The sequence below is a fragment of the Lutzomyia longipalpis genome, chromosome 2 (genome assembly GCF_024334085.1).
Source record: "Lutzomyia longipalpis isolate SR_M1_2022 chromosome 2, ASM2433408v1".
NCBI lineage: Eukaryota > Metazoa > Arthropoda > Insecta > Diptera > Psychodidae > Lutzomyia > Lutzomyia longipalpis.
In genome coordinates this window covers 402,561-422,997 of record NC_074708.1, presented here as the reverse complement: position 1 = coordinate 422,997, position 20,437 = coordinate 402,561, and the positions used below count along the sequence as shown (strand labels likewise).

General features: G+C 31.9%; 2 protein-coding genes across 15 annotated transcripts in view; one reads left to right on the top strand and one right to left on the bottom strand.

Moving 5' to 3' along the window:
* Positions 1-20,437, top strand: part of LOC129788401 (N-acetylgalactosaminyltransferase 7) — a 783,634-nt gene that overhangs the window by 638,196 nt on the left and 125,001 nt on the right. The window lies entirely within an intron of this gene.
* On the bottom strand, positions 1,027-20,293 carry LOC129788384 (AF4/FMR2 family member lilli-like). Of its 14 annotated transcripts, none has more exons than XM_055824370.1 (19): positions 19,748-20,293; positions 18,971-19,204; positions 18,586-18,888; positions 13,609-13,723; positions 12,685-13,143; positions 11,808-12,173; positions 11,390-11,448; positions 11,251-11,319; positions 11,057-11,163; positions 10,721-10,970; positions 9,493-10,302; positions 8,607-8,745; positions 8,401-8,535; positions 6,708-7,732; positions 6,371-6,583; positions 6,210-6,290; positions 5,941-6,106; positions 5,720-5,867; positions 1,027-5,092 (listed from the first exon to the last, which is right to left on the bottom strand). In XM_055824370.1, exons 3-19 carry the CDS (start codon positions 18,597-18,599, stop codon positions 4,974-4,976), a joined length of 4,275 nt encoding a protein of 1,424 aa, XP_055680345.1. In that variant the 5' UTR covers positions 18,600-18,888; positions 18,971-19,204; positions 19,748-20,293; the 3' UTR covers positions 1,027-4,973. The 14 variants fall into 14 exon arrangements, with proteins under 14 accessions (XP_055680345.1, XP_055680343.1, XP_055680350.1 ...); XM_055824368.1 differs by having other exon boundaries at positions 18,586-18,920; positions 18,984-19,204; XM_055824375.1 differs by having other exon boundaries at positions 19,751-20,293.

Below are 20,437 nucleotides of genomic sequence, written 5' to 3'. Positions count from 1 at the left end.
AGCATCAACGAACAATGTACCAGAACAGATTTTGGAATTTCAACTTTGAAGCTGAGAAAAGTAGAAAAATATTCTTGTGCACTTTTCTTAGCTTCCGAATGGAAATTCAAAAATTCGTTCCGGTACATTGTTCGTTGCTGCTTCCTTTTTCATTTTCTTTTTATCCCATCAAAATCCATCCAGTAGATCATGAGAAAAACTTACTTTTGTGTTTAAAGGCAGTTCTGTGGAAAAGTCAGAAAATCACAAGATGGCGTCGCACCTAAGATGGCGAAAAGTGATTTTCTTACACTTGAATAATTAGGCTACAAATCTAACTAACATTGGAAAACCAAGTTTAAGAAAAACCCCAAGAAAAATAAAACATTAAAAATATGTCAATTCCAACAATTTGCCTAAGAGATCCCCCTCAACAAGATTAAAAATTAAAATTAAATTTTTAAATGAATTTAAACCAATAATGTGATTCTATTCACCCCGTCAAATCAATGCAGTGTAGAAGATACTTCGAACCGTCGCGAGAGAAAACTAAAAATGCAAAAGAGTATTTTAAAAAAAAAATAAAGAAGGATGAGAAAATTGAGAGAAAGACACAAAATTTCATTTCTCATTCTCCTTTTATTCAACGTAGTAAAATACTAATGTTTGTATCAATTTGCTCGTCATTATTTTTTTTGATAATATATCTATACTTTTTTTGTTATATTTACTTCTCTTTCACTTTCTTTGTTTTTTTTTATTTAAATTGCATAAAAATCACTTTGTACAAATAAAAATATTTTCTTTTAAATGTTGTTTCGTTCTTGTTTTTCTTCTTCAATCCTTTCGCACGCACTTTTCAGTTAAATTACAATATTGTTGCTTATATGTTTTTTTTGTTCACTTTACATTCATTCTTCATGTCCTAAAATATATTTATATGTATGTTTATAGATAGTAGAGTGTAAATTAGTCCTAATCTAGGTATTAATTTAATGCAATGAATTACTTCTTTTTTTTCTCTTAAGATCCTACAGATCCTTTTCATTTCTCTTTGCTTCATTTCGCTTAATCTTGTGTGTGTTCATTTTTTTTAATATAAAAATTTATTTTTATGTAATAACTACATTTGCATCGTTTCACCTTCTAACTATATACACAATGCACTAGATTCTTTCTTTTTGCTGCATCTATCTTTTCCCAAAATTCCCATATTAATTTATCTCGGCTCACTACATATTAACAAATTCTTCCTCTATACCTTATAGAGAAAGTATTTTATTATTTTTAATAGTTTTAATACCAAACTATTTGGTGTTTGATTAACTTTTTTTTTAATCAAATTTCTCCCTTTTATTGAGTTGGTAGTTTGAATTCCCCTTTCAGTGACTTTTTCCTCTTTTTTTTTTTAAATTCAATTTAAACGGTTTTTATGCACAATTAATTACTTATTTCTTTTATCATTTCAATTAGTCACTTTTTGAAATGAAAATTAAAATCAAATAAACATTTTAGGAAAAATTATAGTTTTCGGTAAAATAAATAGTTTGGTCCCGTTTCAAATAAAAAAAAACAAAAAAAAATATTGATTTTATTTATTTATTAAAAAAAAAGATATAATTTAGAAGAGAACCAAATACTTGTATACATTAAGAAAATCTCATAGATATTTTTGCAATCAAGCTTTGCTTAATAAAACATTCAAAAATTCCAAAATATTATTCCAAAATATAACTTTCAAACGATTTAAAAGAAATTTTAATAATAGATCAAAGATTTTTATTTTAAACGTAAAAAGAAAGGAGAAAGATTTGTTTAAATCTTGGTTAAGGAAATTTATTTATTTTTTTATTCTTAGAATTCCCTGACAAGCGTCCCTAAAAAGCGATTTCAAGTGATCCTACAGAGGAATTGCAAATTGTTTTTTTTTTGTTTTTCAAAAAATTAAAATAGAAGTAAAAAAAACTTTTAAAAGAAATCCAATAATTCATTATATTTTTTGAATGAAAATATTCATGAAATAATAAGTAAAAGATAAGAAATCAACTAAAAATTTTTGACTCTGCGCAAAAAATATTATCAGACTATTTAAAATTATTCAAAAAATAAAAACATAGATAGAAAAAATAATAAAACCAAACAAATTTCTTTAACTCGATCAAACTTCTTTAGAATGTCATCGATAACACATAGTTTACCATTTAATTCTCACTCTTGGTATACGTAAGGTAATTTCTTTTTCTTTAATCCTATTTATGGTTCTTTCAGGTTTTTTTCTTCTTCCTTTCTAAGACAGAGACGCAGGTAATCTATTTCTCTTATACAGCTGTGATTCATTAAAATAGTCAATTCAACATTTTGGAAGATAAATTTGAAGTCAGCTAAGCTAGAATTTAATTATTGGGACCCCACAATTATTTTTGTGGACCCTTATTAAAAAAAAATCAAAGGATGAAATTTTCTTTAGGGTCAAACATAAGAAACCAAAAAGAAAAATGAAAATTTAGTTCAGAATTCTTCCAAAATGAGTTTGAGGTTTATAATTTGACCAATAGCTTGAGCATTTGGTAGATAAATGCAATAAATTTGAAATATTTTTTTTAATTTCATTCAAACTTCACCCACTCTTAACGTTCGGACGATCTTAAACTTAAATTTGAGCCGCTTTAGTTTGCGTAATTCAATAATTTGAGTTGATTTCTGATAGAATCACAGCTGAAAAATTTTTTTTTCGCTCAATCTTCCGTCCCTATTCCTGTTCAAATTATTTCTTGTTTTTTTTTACACTGCTATGAGCAACATTTAGGAAATACAGATTTTTTGTAAAAAAAAATTCCCATTATTTGTGTTTTGTGTGTTTATAGAAAAAGGAATATTTATGTTTACAGAGAGATTTGCGGGGATACAATGAAATACACATCGAGAGGTAAATGAGTTAACGTATGGACTTTGTGGTTGTGATTGAAAATTTCCTATTTACTTTTCTTCCTTTTTTCATTTGAGAAAATTGAAATGTTTGATTTATTGTCTCTCCTCTAACCTGCATCAATGCTATATTTCACACACAAATGTTGAAAAAAAAACTTTATTTTTAAATAAATTGGCTTAAGGGGGGTCTCTAAGGAAAATTGTTAGGAATTTTCACATTTTTAATGTTATAATTTTTGAGGTTTTTCTTAAACCTGGTTTTCCGATGTTGGTTACATTTGTAGCCTATTTATTGAAATGTAAGAAAATCACTTTTCGCCATCTTATGTGCGACGCCATCTTGTGATTTTCCGACTTTCCTACAGAACTACCCTAAAACACAAAAGTTGGTTTTTCTCAGGATCTACTGGATGGATTTTGATGGGGTAAAAAGCAAATGAAAGAGGAAGAACTAGCAAAGAATGTACCAGAACAGATTTTTGAATTTCGACTCAGAAGTTGAGAAAAGTAGATAAATATTCTTATTGACTTTTCTCAACGTCCTAGTCGAAATTCAAAAAATTGTTCCGGTACATTCTTTGCTAATGATTCCTCTTTCATTTGTTTTTTACCCCATGAAAATCCACCCAGTATATCCTGAGATAAACCTACCTTTGAGTTTTGAGGAAAATCACAAGATGGCAGAAAGTGATTTTCTTACTCTTCAATAATTAGTCTTTAAATGTGGCCAACACTTGAAAACCAAGTTTAAGAAAAACCCCAAGAAAAATAAAAACATTTAACTTCACCAGCTCGCAAAAGAGACCCCCCTTATTGAAAGATTCTCATTTTATCATCCTTCTGAACTCCCTAAATGGCCGTGAAAAAAAAAGTTGGATTTCCTTCACTTTTGATAGTAACTTTTGATTGAAAACTTTCATTGTATTTTTTCTCACATGTATTTATACATATAAATATTTAAATTTCAGAAAAAATAGAGCTGCTGCAAATTTTGTAATTTATCCTACATTAGCAGTTTTTTTTGTTTCTATGAAAAATAAAATAAATTAGAAAATTAAGTAATTGCTATTAGATTAAAAAAAAATCCCTAAAATTATAATCTATAAAACTGCTTTATACAATGCCTATAGTTTATGTAAAAGTTCTCTCGCATTTTCTTTCTGTTTTTTTTTTAATATCAAAGTAATATTTACAGAAAAATTCACTTTAAATGACTTCTTTGTGTTTTATTTTTCTTTATTTTAAATATATTATCATTATTTTATATAACTCTCTTTTTTTTCCCTACTCTTATCCCGAAGAAGTTACCTACAGGTTTATTTCTCATTATTTAAAATTGCTAAAACAATATTAGGTAGTACAGTATTGTTCCAAATCTTTTCTTGTTTTTTTACGTCAAAATTTCCTTTGCAAACTTTTCTTAATAAATTTAAAGAAAAAAATCTTTTCTGTTGAAATCTTTTAAAAAATCTAATTCTATTTGTAGGCAAAACAATTTAAAAATTTAAATATCAAATTGTAAACAAACTCTCAATCTTTTAAAGTCAAATGAAAAGAGGTTTGCAAAGTCAAAATGATCGTTATTTCTTTAAGTTTGAAACGATACTGCATAATATTTCTTTTATACAAGTTTCCGTATAAAAACATTGAGTTTTTCTCTTCACTTAAATAATAAAAAAATAAATAAAATAACAAAAAAAAATAACACATTCCTATTTATATTTCAAAAACTATCTAAATTGTAGTTAATATAAAAAAAAAGATAAGAATAAATCTTTTTACCCCACAGCTTTTCCGGATTTCATGTCTTTCATTATTTTTTTTCTTTCTTTAGAAGTCCATTAAGTGATTATAATATGATCTTGTTTTTCTTTTCTTTTAGAAAACAAAAGAAATTTCAAAAATTGATGCACATTTAAAGTTTTTTTTTTGTAAAGAAAGATTTCTTTAGAAAAAAAAAAACCCCAAATACGCTAAATTACGATTAAATAATAATAATAATTAGAAGAAATAATATAATAAAAAAAATATATATAAAATTATTAATTCAAATTGTCAAGATATTCTCATACTTGACACGTTTGCCGCAATTTCTGCAGACCGGCTTTAACGTACTTAACAGCACCTGACATTGAACTGTGAAGCGTCATGGGTCCATTTTCGTGGTCCAAGTTGATAAAAAATTCTACACAAAGAATTATTTGAAGTTTTTAAATTTAAAAAAAATAAGAGTTTTCTCAAATTATGGGTGGAATTCACTGCTGAGTCGGGCTTCAAAAATTTAAGTCAATTTTTAATTCGGTCTTAAGGTTTTTAGTCAATTATTTAAAGTCTGAAATTCCATTGCTCCTGCACTTTAAAATCAGCAAATAAGTATACACTTTTCAATTTTTTAAGTTCCTAAAAGTGCATCTGACAATCTCCAAACATGATTTGTAAAATTTACTAAAAAATATACAATCTGTTAATCTGACTTAAAAATTTCAAGATCTACTTACAAATTTTAAGACAGACCTACAAATTATAAAACCGATTTAAAAATTGTAATTCAGACTTAAGAAAACTAACTTCAAACCTTAAGACCGACTTAAAGTTTTAATTCAGACTTAAGAAAACTAACTTTAAACTTTAAGACCGATTTAAAAGTTTTAATTCAGACTTAAAATACTGACTTAAAACCTTAAAACCGACTTGAAAATTTTAATCCAGACTTTAAAAAAAAACTCAGAACCTTAAGACCGACTTAAATTTTTAATCCCGATTGAATAGTGAATTCCGCCCTATAATTTTTTTTCTTGCTCTTTCCACTCACCTGTGTGATTTCCTTTTGTTACAAGAATATCAGCTTGATCCCAATAATCATGGCAATTGACTAAATAATGGAGAAAAGTGTGTTGTCGCTGAAATGCATTGTAGACCTGATGTGAAACCATTTGGCCACCAGTTGTTCCACCCATATTCTAATTTAAAAAAAAAATTATTTGAATACGACACAAAAAATTAATTTTCAAGAAAGAATAGAATATTCCTTACTTGTCCCTGAACAGCCGTAGATGGTGATATTGGAGATGGAGTATTTCCATTTGGTAAATCAGTATTGCGCTTTGTTGTGTGCTCCCCAATAATCTTTTGTACGTCCCTCACTTCTACTTTGCACATTCGATAGAGCTTCAAATACAGCAGCGACTGGCACCGTAAACTGCGCACACACAACAAAATAAAAATTATTAATTTCTGTCCCTCTCTCTCTCTCTCTCGTTTTCTTATCATTGCAACCAATTCAATAATAATCTTTTGCTTACCTCAAAATTGCCACTTTACTGTGAATATTTCCCTGCATCGTATGAACTTGCTGTTGACTTCGAAACTTTGACGAAATGTACCTTAATTTGATATTAAAAAAAAAGTTAATTAGCATTAGAAGATTCTTTTCAAATCAATAGAATAAAAAAAACTTTCTCACCTTATGAGCTTCAGAGTATCTTTATACATTGTAAAAGCTGATCGCTCTGTTAGAGATTCCTTCTCCATGGCATCACCCGTCAATATGAAATAGAGTACCGCTTCTAGGTAGGTCATTGCCTGGGCCAAGTGCTCAGTCTCCTTGTCGGCAGCATGTTTTAGACGTTGTGCCTCCAGCAAGTATGTACTCTGACCCCTGCAATTAATTGTAATGCTGAAAGATTTCGCGCATTATTTCAGTGAGTTGATAAATTAATGATTCTATTTAATTTTTTTTTTAATTATTGATTTATGTGGATGAAATGTATTTATTTATTTAGTTTTCTTTGATTACTTACTTATCCTCCCTGCCGCTATCACTTTCATTTGTACATTCAAAGTATGAATAGTAGATCTTCTTCTCCACATCTCTGTACACAACAGTCTCTATCCTATCGTGATTCGTTGGTGGTGTTTCGTGAATTAATTCATTTTGTGATCCATTCTTACGCTTCTTACTACTCTTTATGCATCCACTTCCGGAGCTGGATCTTCGCTTTTTACGCTCTTTCGGTACACATTCCCCCGTCAATTTTCCCTGCTTCACATCAAGGTCCGTTGTTGATGCACCACCACCACCACTATTGGGTGTTGTGTAGAAATCAGCCTTTGTCTCACTCAACTTTTCCCTCTTTATACTGCCACCATTGAAGGTGCCAAGTTTCCCACCGTATAGGCTACCTTTGTCATCAATTCGTGGTGAATTGCCCGTGATGTCGGAATTTGTGTATTCAGACTTGATGGATTCCCTCTTTATACTGTTATTATTATTATTGTTATTATTGTGGGTTGATTTGTGATCATTTGGCAAATTTTTCGGTGATTGTGTCACTTGGGACAGTGATAGTGTCGTTGCTGTTGTCGCATTGATACGATTCACCATCAATTGATCACATGTTGTTGTTGTTGTTTTATTATTGCCTTCTTGTACTACTCCTCCTGCTGCCATCCCCACAAGTCTCCCATTCTCCACCTGATTCCCATCTTGACGTGATGCACCTTTACCACCTTCACTGCTAGAATTCTTTCCACCACGTGATTGACTCCACGTTGTTGGACTCTTTGGCTCCCCATGATGCTTTGACCCTTTTCTTGGGCTCTTTTGCACAACAGGCAACACTTGATTTGGTGATGGATGTGGTATCCGCTTGAGGCGTGACAAATCAATTCTACACAGTAATTGCTTCACTGCAACTGTTGCACTTTGATCACTCGCAGATACTTTTGTCACATTCCCCCCACCTATGCTGCCTGCACCACCGTATTTTGATGAATACGGCGAAAGGAATTTCTCCGATGCAAATCCCTCATCTTTTGACTGAATCTACAAACATTTAAATTTTTTCATTCAAAATTTCTCACGATAAAAAATTAAAAACATTAAGGGGGGGTTCTCAAACTTGATTTTCCGACGTTGGTCACATTTAAAGACCTATTATTGAAGAGTAAGAAAATCACTTTCCGCCATCTTGAGATTTTCCTCAAGACACAAAAGTAAGTATTTCTCAGGATCTACTGCATGGATTTTGATGGGGTAAAAAGCAAATAAAAGAGGAAACATCAACGAACAATGTACCGGAACGAATTTTTGAATTTCCATTCGGAAGCTATGAAAAGTGCACAAGAATATTTTTCTAATTTTCTCAGCTTTAAAGTTGAAATTCAAAAATCTGTTCTGGTACATTCTTCGCTAATTCTTCCTCTTTCATTTGCTTTTTACCCCATCAAAATCCATCCAGTGGATCATGAGAAAAACTTACCTTTGTGTTTAGGGCAGTTCTGTGGAAAAGGCGAAAAATCACAAGATGGCGTCACACCTAAGATGGCGAAAAGTGATTTTCTTACACTTCAATAATTAGGCTACAAACGTGGCCAACATCGGAAAATCAGGTTTTAGAAAAAAAAAAACTCAAAAATTACAGCATTAAAAATGTGTAAATTGTAACCAATTTTCCCAAGAGACCCCTCTTAAATGAAGAAAAAAAAACTTACGTGAGAATCTTCTGAATGATCAACAATCACCACTTGACCCTTTCCTTTGGCACCGCCTTCACCTTTAAAGCCCGAAAAGAGCTTCCGCAGTGTATCACTTTTATTTTTATCACTTTTTGTCTTATCCCGAATTTTCTATATAAAAAAATAAATAATTTGTAAAAGAAATTTGGGAAAAAAAATTAAACTTAAATTTGAAAACTTACCCTCTCTTCCCGAATACTATCGCTATCAGTTGCATCTGAATTTTCATCACAGGACGACGAGAGTTTACTTATGGGTGATAAAAGACGATTTCGCGGCGATACTGAGGGACGTGCAGCACTTCGGGGTGATGAAAGGTGTCTATTTAATGGGAAAAAAAACATTGAAATGGATTTTGGAAGACTCTGTAATTTAGGAATTTTCGTTTTTTTTTTATGTAAAGGAAAATCCTCTTAAGTCAGATCAGAGTTTTTCTAAACCAGAATACACTTCTTTGACCTAGACTACAGTTTTCTTCAAACTAGCTTAAAGTTTTTAAAGTCAGTTCTAAGATTTTTAAGCAAGGTCTTTGTTGTAAACTAGACTTAAGATTTTTTAGGGTCAGGCTTTTAAGGTTTCAAGGTTAGATCAGGGCTGAACCGAGTCTGAATGCGTCTTAAAAGTCTAACCTAAAGGAACGAAGGTTTAGCCTAAGAAAAATAGGCCTGGCCTTATAAACGACTCAGCCTTGTTTCTTAAGTCAAACTTACATTTTTTAAGGTGTTACACAATTTACATTATAATTGTTTAAGATGAAGCTTTACAGTTTTAATAGTTAGGCTAGGTCTAATAGTCAGGTTAGGTCTAATAGTCAGGTTTTAATAGTCAGGCTAGGTCTAGAAAACATTTAACAAAAAACTTTAGATTAAAACTGAAACCTGGTTTAAGTAAACTTAGGCCTGGCTCAAAAAAAATAAAAACTTATTTTTTTTAATAAAAAAAGTTCTGATATAAAAAAAAATTATATAAAAAAAACAGGGGTTGGGTGGGGGATGGTAAAATCTCCGGGTTGCATCCTGCTGCAAAAATACTTCAAAAGTAAAAAAAAAAAAGAGAAGAAAAACTCACTCTTCGCGACTTGTTGTTGATGAAATTGACGAATTATCATCATTAGATTGCTTCGCATGCCCCCGCGATGATGGACGATTCTGTGTGACTGCCATTAAACTAACTGCGTGATGCTTATTGGTAATCTTTCCAGGCACTCTTGTTGTCTTCCCATCATCGAGATTCAAATCAAAATCCTCATTGCGCACATTACCACCGTCACTATTATTGGGGCTATCATCATCACTGGATGATGATGTTGTTTCCAATGTTTCACGACTCTTCACAGCTGAATTCCTTCGTGCTCCTCCACCCAAACGTCGTGTTATCACCTTCTTCGTACCCTTGGATGCTGCTGCTGCTGCTGCTTCCTTCTTTGTAGCTGGTGGGGTTGATTTAGGCACTGTATTTGTCACTACGGCATTAGGTCCACTACCAATTGACACCGCTGTCGTCGCTGTTGCACCAATTTGCTTCTTCTTTTGTGTCCTCCGCACACGCATCATCTCCTTATCGGTGGACTTTGAGCGACTCCTACTCTTCCCTGTACTCCCAAAACCACCATCATCATCACTTGAATCACTTTGTGGTGTTGCTGCTGTCTGATGTGAGCGTCTTCGGCGCTTATCACGCACCTTCTTCACGCATTTCTCCGTTACCTTTTCATCTGTATCGGAGAAACTTGAGATTGGCTTTATCGTGGCAATCTCCTTCACTTCAGCCAGAACACTCTCAATTTCATCAGATTCAAAATTTTCGGAATTACTATGTGCATCGGGACTCTTTGATGGGCTTTTCGTCACCGTGGGTATTGCCAATGATTGCTCATACCTAAAGCACACCAAAGAGATGCAAAATAAATTTCCTCTCTCTCTCACTAATTTTTTTTTAAAAGATCTTTTTTTTTTAGTAAAATGTAAAATGAATAATTGAGAAGAAAGAAAAGGTCAAAATTGAAGAAATTTGGGAAGATGTTATTTTGTTTTTTGAATATTAAATGGAGAATTAGAATAGTTTAGAATCATGCTAGAAACACATCAATTTTAATTAAATTGAAAATTCTGGAATAAAGAAAAAATTATCTGGAAAAAAATATTCGTAATTTGAATATTCTTTTTAAATATTTTGCAGGATATTCTCCAAAAAAAAATCAAAAATTCTTTTTTCGGCGTATTTTTTTATAATTTCATGAGTTTTTCATTTAATAAATTCTTCTTGCCAAAAGATTTTAAAAAAAAGTCATTCAAACCTCGTATTGGTATCACTCGATGGAATTTGCTGTACATCATGACTCTCCTCATTCACCTCCGTTTGGTATAGTTCCTGTTTTATAAGATGCGCCTGAGCCTGAAACGCTTGATTCTCCTCATCGCGTTCATTCTTTATCGCCATTTGCGGTGATGGTTCCTGTGTTAGTGGTTGCGATGCATCATTTTGCACATGTGGATTTACAAATTTTATCAAACTCCACTGTTCCAATTTCGACGATGGACTATTTTCTGTTTTTTTTTTAAATCATCACCAATAAAAAAAGTAATTAATTTGTGATTTATAATTTTAATTTAACAAAAAAAATTTTACTCACGGTTTGTTGGTTCTAACTTCATTCCGTTATTTGATTCTTCGCTCGAGGATTCTCCACTTGATGCAGATTCATCACTCTCACTTGAATTATCATTGTTTGGAGACATTCTAAATGAAATTTTAGAGAGAGAAAAAATCAATATTAAAAATTCTTTGGAAAAGATCAAGCACTTTGTTTGAAAATAAATCACTTACGCCTCTGTTGTTTGCTTTTTGCGCTCCCCATCGTCACTATCGGAGACATTGGGTTCATTCACGAGATCACTGAAAGGACAAAGTAATTCATTTATTGGATGCACTTCTTCTTGCGACCTTTGTTAAGAAGAGTACTTACTTTGGTCTTGAGGAACTTCGATTGGCGGTAGGTGTAAACAGTGGAGGTAGTTCCGTATACTATTTATATATAAACAAAAATGGAAAATTGATTATTGTATTGTAACACTATAATTGAGTTTTCTCTCTCTCTCCCTCTTAACTATTACGATGAAGAATTAACAAGTTTGTTTCTGTGAACTCATAAAAGACAAAAACAACAAGAGACGACACTTTTCCCCCTTTTCCCTCTCTTCCAGTCTAGGTCTCTGTGTGAGTCTCCACGCGAGTAAATACAATTAGTAAAAGGTATAATATGGTTGAAACCTGACCCAATATTTTCTCTTTTTTTCTAATTCTTCCATTGCACTGATTTTTATTAAATTTGCAAATTCAATAAAAAATCAATTCTTTTTAATGAGAAAAACAAACAAACTAACCTTGTATTGAGGCAATCCTGCAGCACCAAATGCAAATTTCGTATCAAATTCTGTGCGAGGTGTTGCTGCAATTCCCGTAACTGGTGTCACCGTCTCAGTCATTTCCTTTAGAATATCCCTCACTTCGCCCACACTTGCCGGCGTCCCCAGAGGATTAACTGGTGGAATTGAGGTCATTGGTAGCCGTGATGGCTTCAATGTACCTCTGAGGCTACCATTTGGTATCATTGCTGTGGATTGCTTGTCACCCATTGTACGTCCATTTGGCAGATGACCCCCCAACTGCTGGGACGACGACGACGACGACGATGACAGAGGTGGTGGTGGTCCAGGAGCCTTTGGAGCACTCATGGCGCCCGAATGGATCTAATGTGAAAACAACAACGTGTTAATTTAGAGACTTATTTATTGTTTCACCAACATGATTTGAAGGCTTCAGATTTCCGGTTTTTTCGTCTTGGATCGGTATAGTTTGAGATTAAAACACCAGAGTTTTCATCCCAGAGCATTCGGCTTTACACAGAGCCTTCTTCAGTGACTGTGGAAAAGTTCCAAACACAAAGGTAGGTTTTTCTCATAATCTACTGGGTGGATTTTGATGGGGTAAAAAGTAAATGAAAGAAAAAGCATCAACGAACAATGTACCAGAACAGAATTTTGAATTTCAACTTTAAGGCTGAGAAAAGTAGAAAAATATTCTTGTGCACTTTTCATAGCTTCCGAATGGAAATTCAAAAATTCGTTCCGGTACATTTATCGATGATACTTCCTCTTTCATTTGCTTTTTACCCCATCAAAATCCATCCAGTAAATCCTGAGAAAAACCCGGAAATCTGAAGTTTAAAGACTTAAAAAAAAAGAGAGAAAAACTCATTACATCGTGCTTGACAAATTGTCCTTGGTAGACACCTCTACCATTGTAGGCCGATTTACTATCAGCTGGCTTTGGGAATCGCGGTGGTTGTTGCTGATAGTAATGTTGCGTTGAGGCACGATTGTTGGGTATTGTGCCATTATTACTATTCCCACTATTTGTGGTTCCTGGTCCCGTCGTTGCACAACTATTATTGCTACTGCTGCTCGTTGCTAATTGCTGTTGTGACTGGTTAGACAGGGCTACAGATGATGAAGAGGAGGACGAGGTGGAATTGCTACTGCCGCTGCCACTACTGCTGTTGCCACTACTACTGCTGCTGCTCTGTGATGGAAATTGACGTGGCGTCTGTGGGGTTTGTGATACACCAAATAGACGCTTATGGTCTTCCATCAAATGTTTTGCCACAGAAAAATCACCCAATTTTGACTGGATCCGGCGATCACCCTCAGATGGCGAAAGCTAATAACATTTTGTCATTTTAATTATTATTTATTAAAAATAAATAAACAAATAAAAGCTCTAAGAAAGATTATGAATTAAAAGAAAATAAGCTTCGGTTTAATTTTATATTACGATAAATTCTTTACATATTTGTTCTAAAGAATTGTTTCTGAGTAATTTCTCTTTAAATTAATTTCTTCTAATTTAATTCTTCTACCCAAGAAATTAACATTCTAATCAAGACATTAAAAAAAAACTTCATTTATAATGAAAGATGTAAAACTATTTTAGAGCTGTAAACCTCACAGACATATTGTAGATTATCTTTAAATGCAATTGTATTCATTCATTCTTTCTTAAAAAAAACACAATTAAAATTTATCTTGTGGGCATGGATTTTTTTCGCGCAAAAATAGAAAATGTTGATGAAGGATAGAAGGTAGAAAAAAAAAGAAAGAAAGATTATGGTGCTGACTAACTTACCCGGATCGGTGCAGCAAAAAGTTGTGTTGATTCTGCTTCTGGTACTTGGGCAGAAAGCAATGCTCTTGCTTGTTTATCCCTTTCTCTGCGCTCCATTCTCTCAGAATCATCCATTCTGTTTTTTTTTTCCGAAAAAAAAAATAGTAAAGCAACAGAGGTAGCAATTAATTATACAATCAATATTTATCAAGTCTGTAAACTATATTCATACAGAAAAAGAAATATATTTAATAGAGAAGTATATTATGGTCATAGACAAGGTTCTATTTATACTTGTGTAATGTTCTATATAAGACATTTATCATACATTTATTCTTGGCGCAACAAACTACAACATACAGTATATTTCCTATATTTAATATTTTCAATACAAAAAAAAAAACAACAACACAAAACAATGTTACTAATTTAGTACACAAACTACACACAAAACAGCAATTTTCTTCTTTTATTTTTATTAAAAAAAAAACATTTTTCTTTTCAGAGTGTCTTCTTCAATCTTTCCATATTGCAATGGATAGATTCTCACAGATAAATTGAGGTTTAATATTATTTGCCATATTGGATGTGCTTGAGTGATTTATCTTGATGCGTTTTATTTTGCAATTTTTTATTTTACTTGAGATGAAAATACTTTTTTTTTGTAGCACAAAATCATCTTTAACAAAAATTACCCTCCTCTTGATAAATTTTCCGGCACAAAAGCTTTTTTTTTTCATTCTTCTCTTCTCTATACTCTCTATCAAAACAGCGACGTTGCTCACAAAAAAAATCTGTTGCATATCAATTCTGTAACGCTTTGGTGATTTATGGGAGACACGCAATAAATTCATACATCCCCACATTATGTACGAAAATGTGGTTGAATTGGAGATAATATAAATATATATATACATTTTCATTCACCCATTTATATGTTTATAAACTTCACCATTTATTTTTATATACATTGTATATGAAATTCTCTTGTGGAAAGCATTGCAAGAAAATTAAATTAAAGAAAAAAAAACTTCTAAAGGTTTATCTGGTGATGAAGTATAAGTCAGTATGTATATAGAACCTCATTTTGACATCAACTTTGTATAAATATTGACTGAAGGAGAAAAAAATTGCAATGCTGAAATAATTCTCATCTATCTATCTATCTTCATTTCTTTCTTTTTTTCAAGAATATTCTAATGATCGAACACGAAAATAACAAAACATTTTGTAAGATTAAAAGTTTTAAATTAAATTGAAAACTAGGAAAAGAATAGAACAAAATACATTACACTTTAAAGCATGATAAATTCATTGGGAAAATGAGTCAACATTTATAAGAAGGGGGGCGGACTTTTGTGAGAATCGTCTGCTTAAGTATGTAGTACGTTATATATGAAAGTGCGACGAGCAAAACACGTTGAAAATTCCCGAGATAAGCACCGTAGCATCGTCAAGTAATAGGTTTTTCCTTCTTACTAAATGATATGATTTTTTGCAAAATATTTTGTCAAATTATTTATGAAAATTATTAAAAAAAAAAAGATGACCAAGAGAGCATATTGAATTGATGTATTTGTGTTGTGTCTCTCTGTATAGACATTTCTCTTTCTATGGCAACATTAGTCTGTCTGCTCTGTGGAACATAAGTACTACAGGTATAGAGGTAGGTAGGTACCTCTATTCATCTATAATGCATGAATGTTATTAATTTTTCGTCATGAACTTCAAATGTTTCCTTTTGTGTAGAGTTTTCTTGGGCAATATGTATATTTTTTTTTACTATTATTTTGTTCATTTGGAAGTTTATTTTTAAGCATTAAGTAAGATTAAGTTAAGTAGGAGTTCTGCTGGAAAATTTACAGAGAGAAAGAGAGAGAGAGAGTCGAGAGAGACTAAAAAAAGACCCTCCTCAGAGCAAGAATTAATTGAAAACATAATTAATCTATGAAAGGTCTTCCGTTTTCACGTTGATATTAAACGTGGAACTTTATGGGGGATTGATAAGGTCTTTCACATAAATAATATCAAATATTTAAGAGTTGATGAGAATGTAATACAGATAAAACACAAAATAACTTATCTCAAGATTTTAAATTGTGATTTTACAATGTCTCTTCCTCTCTTTTTCAACACCTTGTAACAACTTAAACAATTTTTTCCCTCTCTTCTTTACATGAAGATAAAGAATCTCATTGTTATCACATTTCCTATAAATATTCTTTTATTCTTCCTCTCACTCTCACACTCTCTGTAAGAAATCTTTATAGATTTAATAAACATACACAGAAATTTATTTAAGACGACACTCTGAATGAAAATATTTTGGAAAGAATGTAAATTTAAGAAAAATATTAATTTTACTTTTAATCATAACCCACATGTGTGAAGAAAATTTCTAGCAAATCCTCGGTAGTTAAGACTTTATTATATAAAAGTTATACATAATATGGGTCTGTAGCTATGTACTTCTTTATCAGTGAATCTCCGTATCGCGATAATGATTTATTTTTCATTTCTTGCAATGCAAATACTTTTTTTTTCTTTTTGCTAACTAATCCCATTTTAAGCAGAAGAAACTAGGACAAAAATATTAGTCAACAAACAAAATAGAAAAGCATAAAAAAAAAAACATTTAACTATTTTGTTAAAGACAACACAATCATTTTCTTTTTCACTCAACAATTAAAATATTTAAATTAATAATTCATATTATTTTTTTATAATATTTTTTGTACTACCTATGTTTAAACTAAAATAGGACAAAATTAGAGGATGCAATCAAGGATTAAGCTTTAAAAAAATAAGCGATGATCACTAATTTTTTTTCGAATATTGACAATTAAGCTCCACTATAGGTAAGGGAATAAAATCGAGCTAGAATGAAGCATTGAAAATTCAGCTCGAAATAATAAATCAGTCAGAGAGAATATTTAATTCTTCTTTTCTTACAATTAGAAAGAGAATTTTCTTGCAAATTAAAAAATTAATTTAGTGCCCAAAAAATGTATTTTTTTTAATTCAACTTAAAGAAGCATAACCTTTTAAATTTTCGTAAAGAAAAATAAATAAAAACAGACATTTGAACTTTATAGTATTACACAATAAAATAAAATAATTATATACTATCAAGTTTCGTGTGTTTTCATTCATATTCTCAGCTGTTTCATTCTTTTTTTTTACATCTACTTCTCCTATTTGTAAATAGCAAAATATGATATTCATGTGGGATTATCTTACTATCTCAAAGAGTCAATGGTCTTTATTAGAAGTTATAAAAGAAAAGGAAAGTGCACAATGTGACTACTTGCGAGTGCTGTAAGTTTACTTCTTTTTTTTTCTTCTTTCCTCTCCTCCACATCTCTCACATTCTCATTGATTTACTTATTATTTTCCCCGTATAAGCACATTCACATAATTATTGTTTGAAAGGTTTAACCCTCCAATTTATGAAAAAAAAAGAACTCAATTTTGTTCGTTTTAAATTTTAACTTTTAGCAGCAAAAAGAATTTCCCTTTTCTTATCACTCACACCTCTTTCCATTTCCGATAAAATGTGGAATGAAATAATAAATAGAAGCAAGAAAAGAGATCTTTTACTGTTCAATATTTCACAATAAATACTTATATAGGATAGAAGAAGATTGCCAATTTGTGAAAAAGTGTTTGTGTCACGTTCAGAAAATATCTTTCCGCTCAAAACTTTTTGGAAGTTCTCTGTGTGGAAACTTTCACTGTGAGAAACAACAACTGTAACCGCCTATTGAATCTGCAGCTCTATGTACGTATAATATATATATTTTTACCCAATTATACAATTTGATAGATACGTATACGGTATTAATTTAAAGTTAATTTGTACCAATATTCCATTCAGCAGATGGATGCTAAATTTATTGAAATTTGTTCGGATTTCTTTTAAAATATTTTGAAGCAAGGATAAACATTTAAACTTTATTTTTAAATATTGAGAGCACTCCAAGAAAACCTCGACTAACAAAAAGCTTGATCAGAAAGAAAATATCCTTTTTATCTATTTATCTAATCTAATCTAATCAAATTTGAGCCTAAAAAAAAGAAAACAACACTTAACCCTTTCAATCCTAATGCACCTTAAAAAATTATCTCTCAAGTAGAATTTTTTAAATGATTTTCAAAGAATTCTCTGGTCTATCCTGCTTATTTTGGAATACAAATTTTAACGTGAATTCGAATTCTTTAACCTTCCACAAAACTTACTGATCAAAATCAGTAAGAAAACTGTGCAGAATATTCTAAAAAATACCATAATATTCACGAGAGTTTTAATTAGGCCTCTCAGAGTGCCTATAAATAAGATCTATCTAAAAATATTCAAAATTATTTCTTTTGATTTTTTTATCAGTTAATTGATCACCAGAATTTGGCTGTAAAAAAAAAGAAAAACAAGATAAAGACTTTAAAATAATTATCCTTAGAAAGGTCTTCTAATTATTCAGGAGAATTACATAAATCAAATGGTCAAATACAAATTAATACAAAGGGAAAATACAATTAAATATGATTAAATAATTCTTCAAAATTTTGTGCAAAATTCTTTTAGAATATTTGTTATCCCAGCTAGCCTCTTTTAAATTTCATTAGTAAATTAACGTTAAATTGATTGACTATTTTTTAGATTAATTAATATCTTAATAAATTCTACTTTATTTTGCAATTGTCGTGAAACTAATAGGTATACGATATAATGCAAGTCGCGTAGATGAGGAACGCAAGAGTAAGATACAACCTATATATACATACAATACTGAGAGTGGCGCATTTTAAATTGTTCTAATTATCAAATTAGACACACGGGGCGGGATTCGCGCCTTTCTCAGACAACAACACACTCATCTTTTTTTTCTTTTGCAACGCATTGCATCTGCGGGGGTGTGAATGAAGGGGGCGGGGGTCAAAAGGTGATGGATTCATTTAGAAGAGAAAAAAAAAGTTGTTTGAAGAGGGATTTCTTTTTACCTATTTTTCGACATTTTCGTCACATATCACCCAGACATTTAGTAAGGCAGTGCAGTCAGCACCCAAAGGTTCCCTGCTTGCTTTCCTTTTGAGCCTCCTTGGTGCACCAACAAGATATTTGGTGTATTCCTTGCGATTCATGTGCAATCACCACAGGTGATACCTTCGCAGGGACAGTGGTACTCCGGAATTGACTTAATTTCAACCACCACATCTGCCGTAGCGCTCGTGCGCGCCCTTTTTTTGCGCGATTGTGCTTGAGATTATTCAACAGTCGCTTCTCTTTATTTGTTGCTCCTTGTTCTATTTGTACACAGGACGCATTTATACGGTCTCTAAGGTTGTGAGAATTTCTCTCTATATATATAAATATAAACTGTAATACCTTACAACCTTACGTTGTGCTTTGTCGTTGTTCTTGAGTGAGGGGGTGGGTGGGCTTTGATGATGAGCGCGGGGGTGCCCACACACAATCAATATAGAGGGACATCCAACAATATTACTCTCTATGCAGAAAAGGGATTCTTTGCCGTGTAAACAGGGGCACACAAATGGGCAAAATTATTGTCAGCAACTTCTTTCTTCTCTTCTTTACATGCACATTTTGCACAACATTCAACTAATATAGATTAAACATAGAAAAAAAAAGAGAAAATGCAAAAAAAGGAAAATTAGCGTGTAAGTGGTATGAAGAACAACAATAATCATAAAAAAAATAAATAAATAAGAATATTATTGTAGGTGGACATAGAATAAAAACAAAATTAAACTACCGAGGCATAATTATCAAGGAGAAAAAGTGTCTTAATGCGCGCCATTTGCGAAAAATGTGTGTGTATCTATTTTCTATTGTATAAAATACAACTTATTTTATCAAAAGGCAAAAGCAAAAATATTTTCTTCTCAAAGAAATTTAGAGGAAAATGTTTTAATTAAAAAAAAAAAAAGAAAAATCAGCCACAATTATCTACAAGAAATCACGTCCTCTCTTGCATTTTTATTTTTCTTTCCAAAGCATACTAGGATCAACGCAACAATGCCCCAGAAGGAAGTGATTTGTCGTGCGGATAAAAGGGCAGCTCTTTGTTTTGGGTTTTTTCTTTCAGGGAAAACTACAAAAAAAGGAAAATTTTCTTAATTTGTAATAATAATTTTGAGGTACCACCACCACATATTTGTTCTTCCGTCTGCGTCTTCTCCGTGTGTGTCTGTCTCTTCTACGAGCAATGGATATCTTTTCTTTTCTCTCCCCCTTTTTTTTCTTCTCTTCTTCTCCCGAAAACTCTTTGACGCTTTTTCGACGCCTTTTCTCCAAGATGATTAATCAAGGGGGCTACCCCTGGTGCCCCACCGTGATTCCCGTGACTGGGTTCCGTACAAAAATCCACGACGATTTATGTTGTGTGTGTGTGAAAAACTTTTTGCATGAGAATCTTCTCTTTCGGATCGCTCACTTCTCTTCCGTCACTTTTCTTTCATCGAAAAAAAAATTGTTCAAAACGGTGGTGGCCTTTTCTGCAGTCTTTTGGGGGCACATTGGGGGTTACACTGAAAACAACACGCAACTGCAAACAATCACATCCTCAATAAGAGTCCTTTTGCACGTTCTTGCAATGGAAAATTTGTCTATTTTTTCACTCATCACAAAAATAAATAAGATTGAGTACGAATAATTGCCGCCATTTGCATTTTTCACTGACAATAGTTAATGTCACATTTTGACGGGCACCCATGCCAAAACACTAGCGTCACTCCGCGGTTGGGTCCGCGAAACTATTCCCTCTTGCACTTTACTTTTCGCGGGAACACAAAAAAAATCTAATTTTCAAACAACAAAATTATTTTTTGGACC

Excerpts from the sequence above, each read along its gene's own strand:
- LOC129788384 (XM_055824370.1), bottom strand. Across the intron at positions 8,746-9,492 it reads TCAACAACAAGTCGCGAAGA|ACACCTTTCATCACCCCGAA; the intron begins GTGAGTTTTTCT and ends CCCATTAAATAG. Across the intron at positions 6,584-6,707 it reads GATAGCGGCAGGGAGGATAA|CATTACAATTAATTGCAGGG; the intron begins GTAAGTAATCAA and ends GAAATCTTTCAG.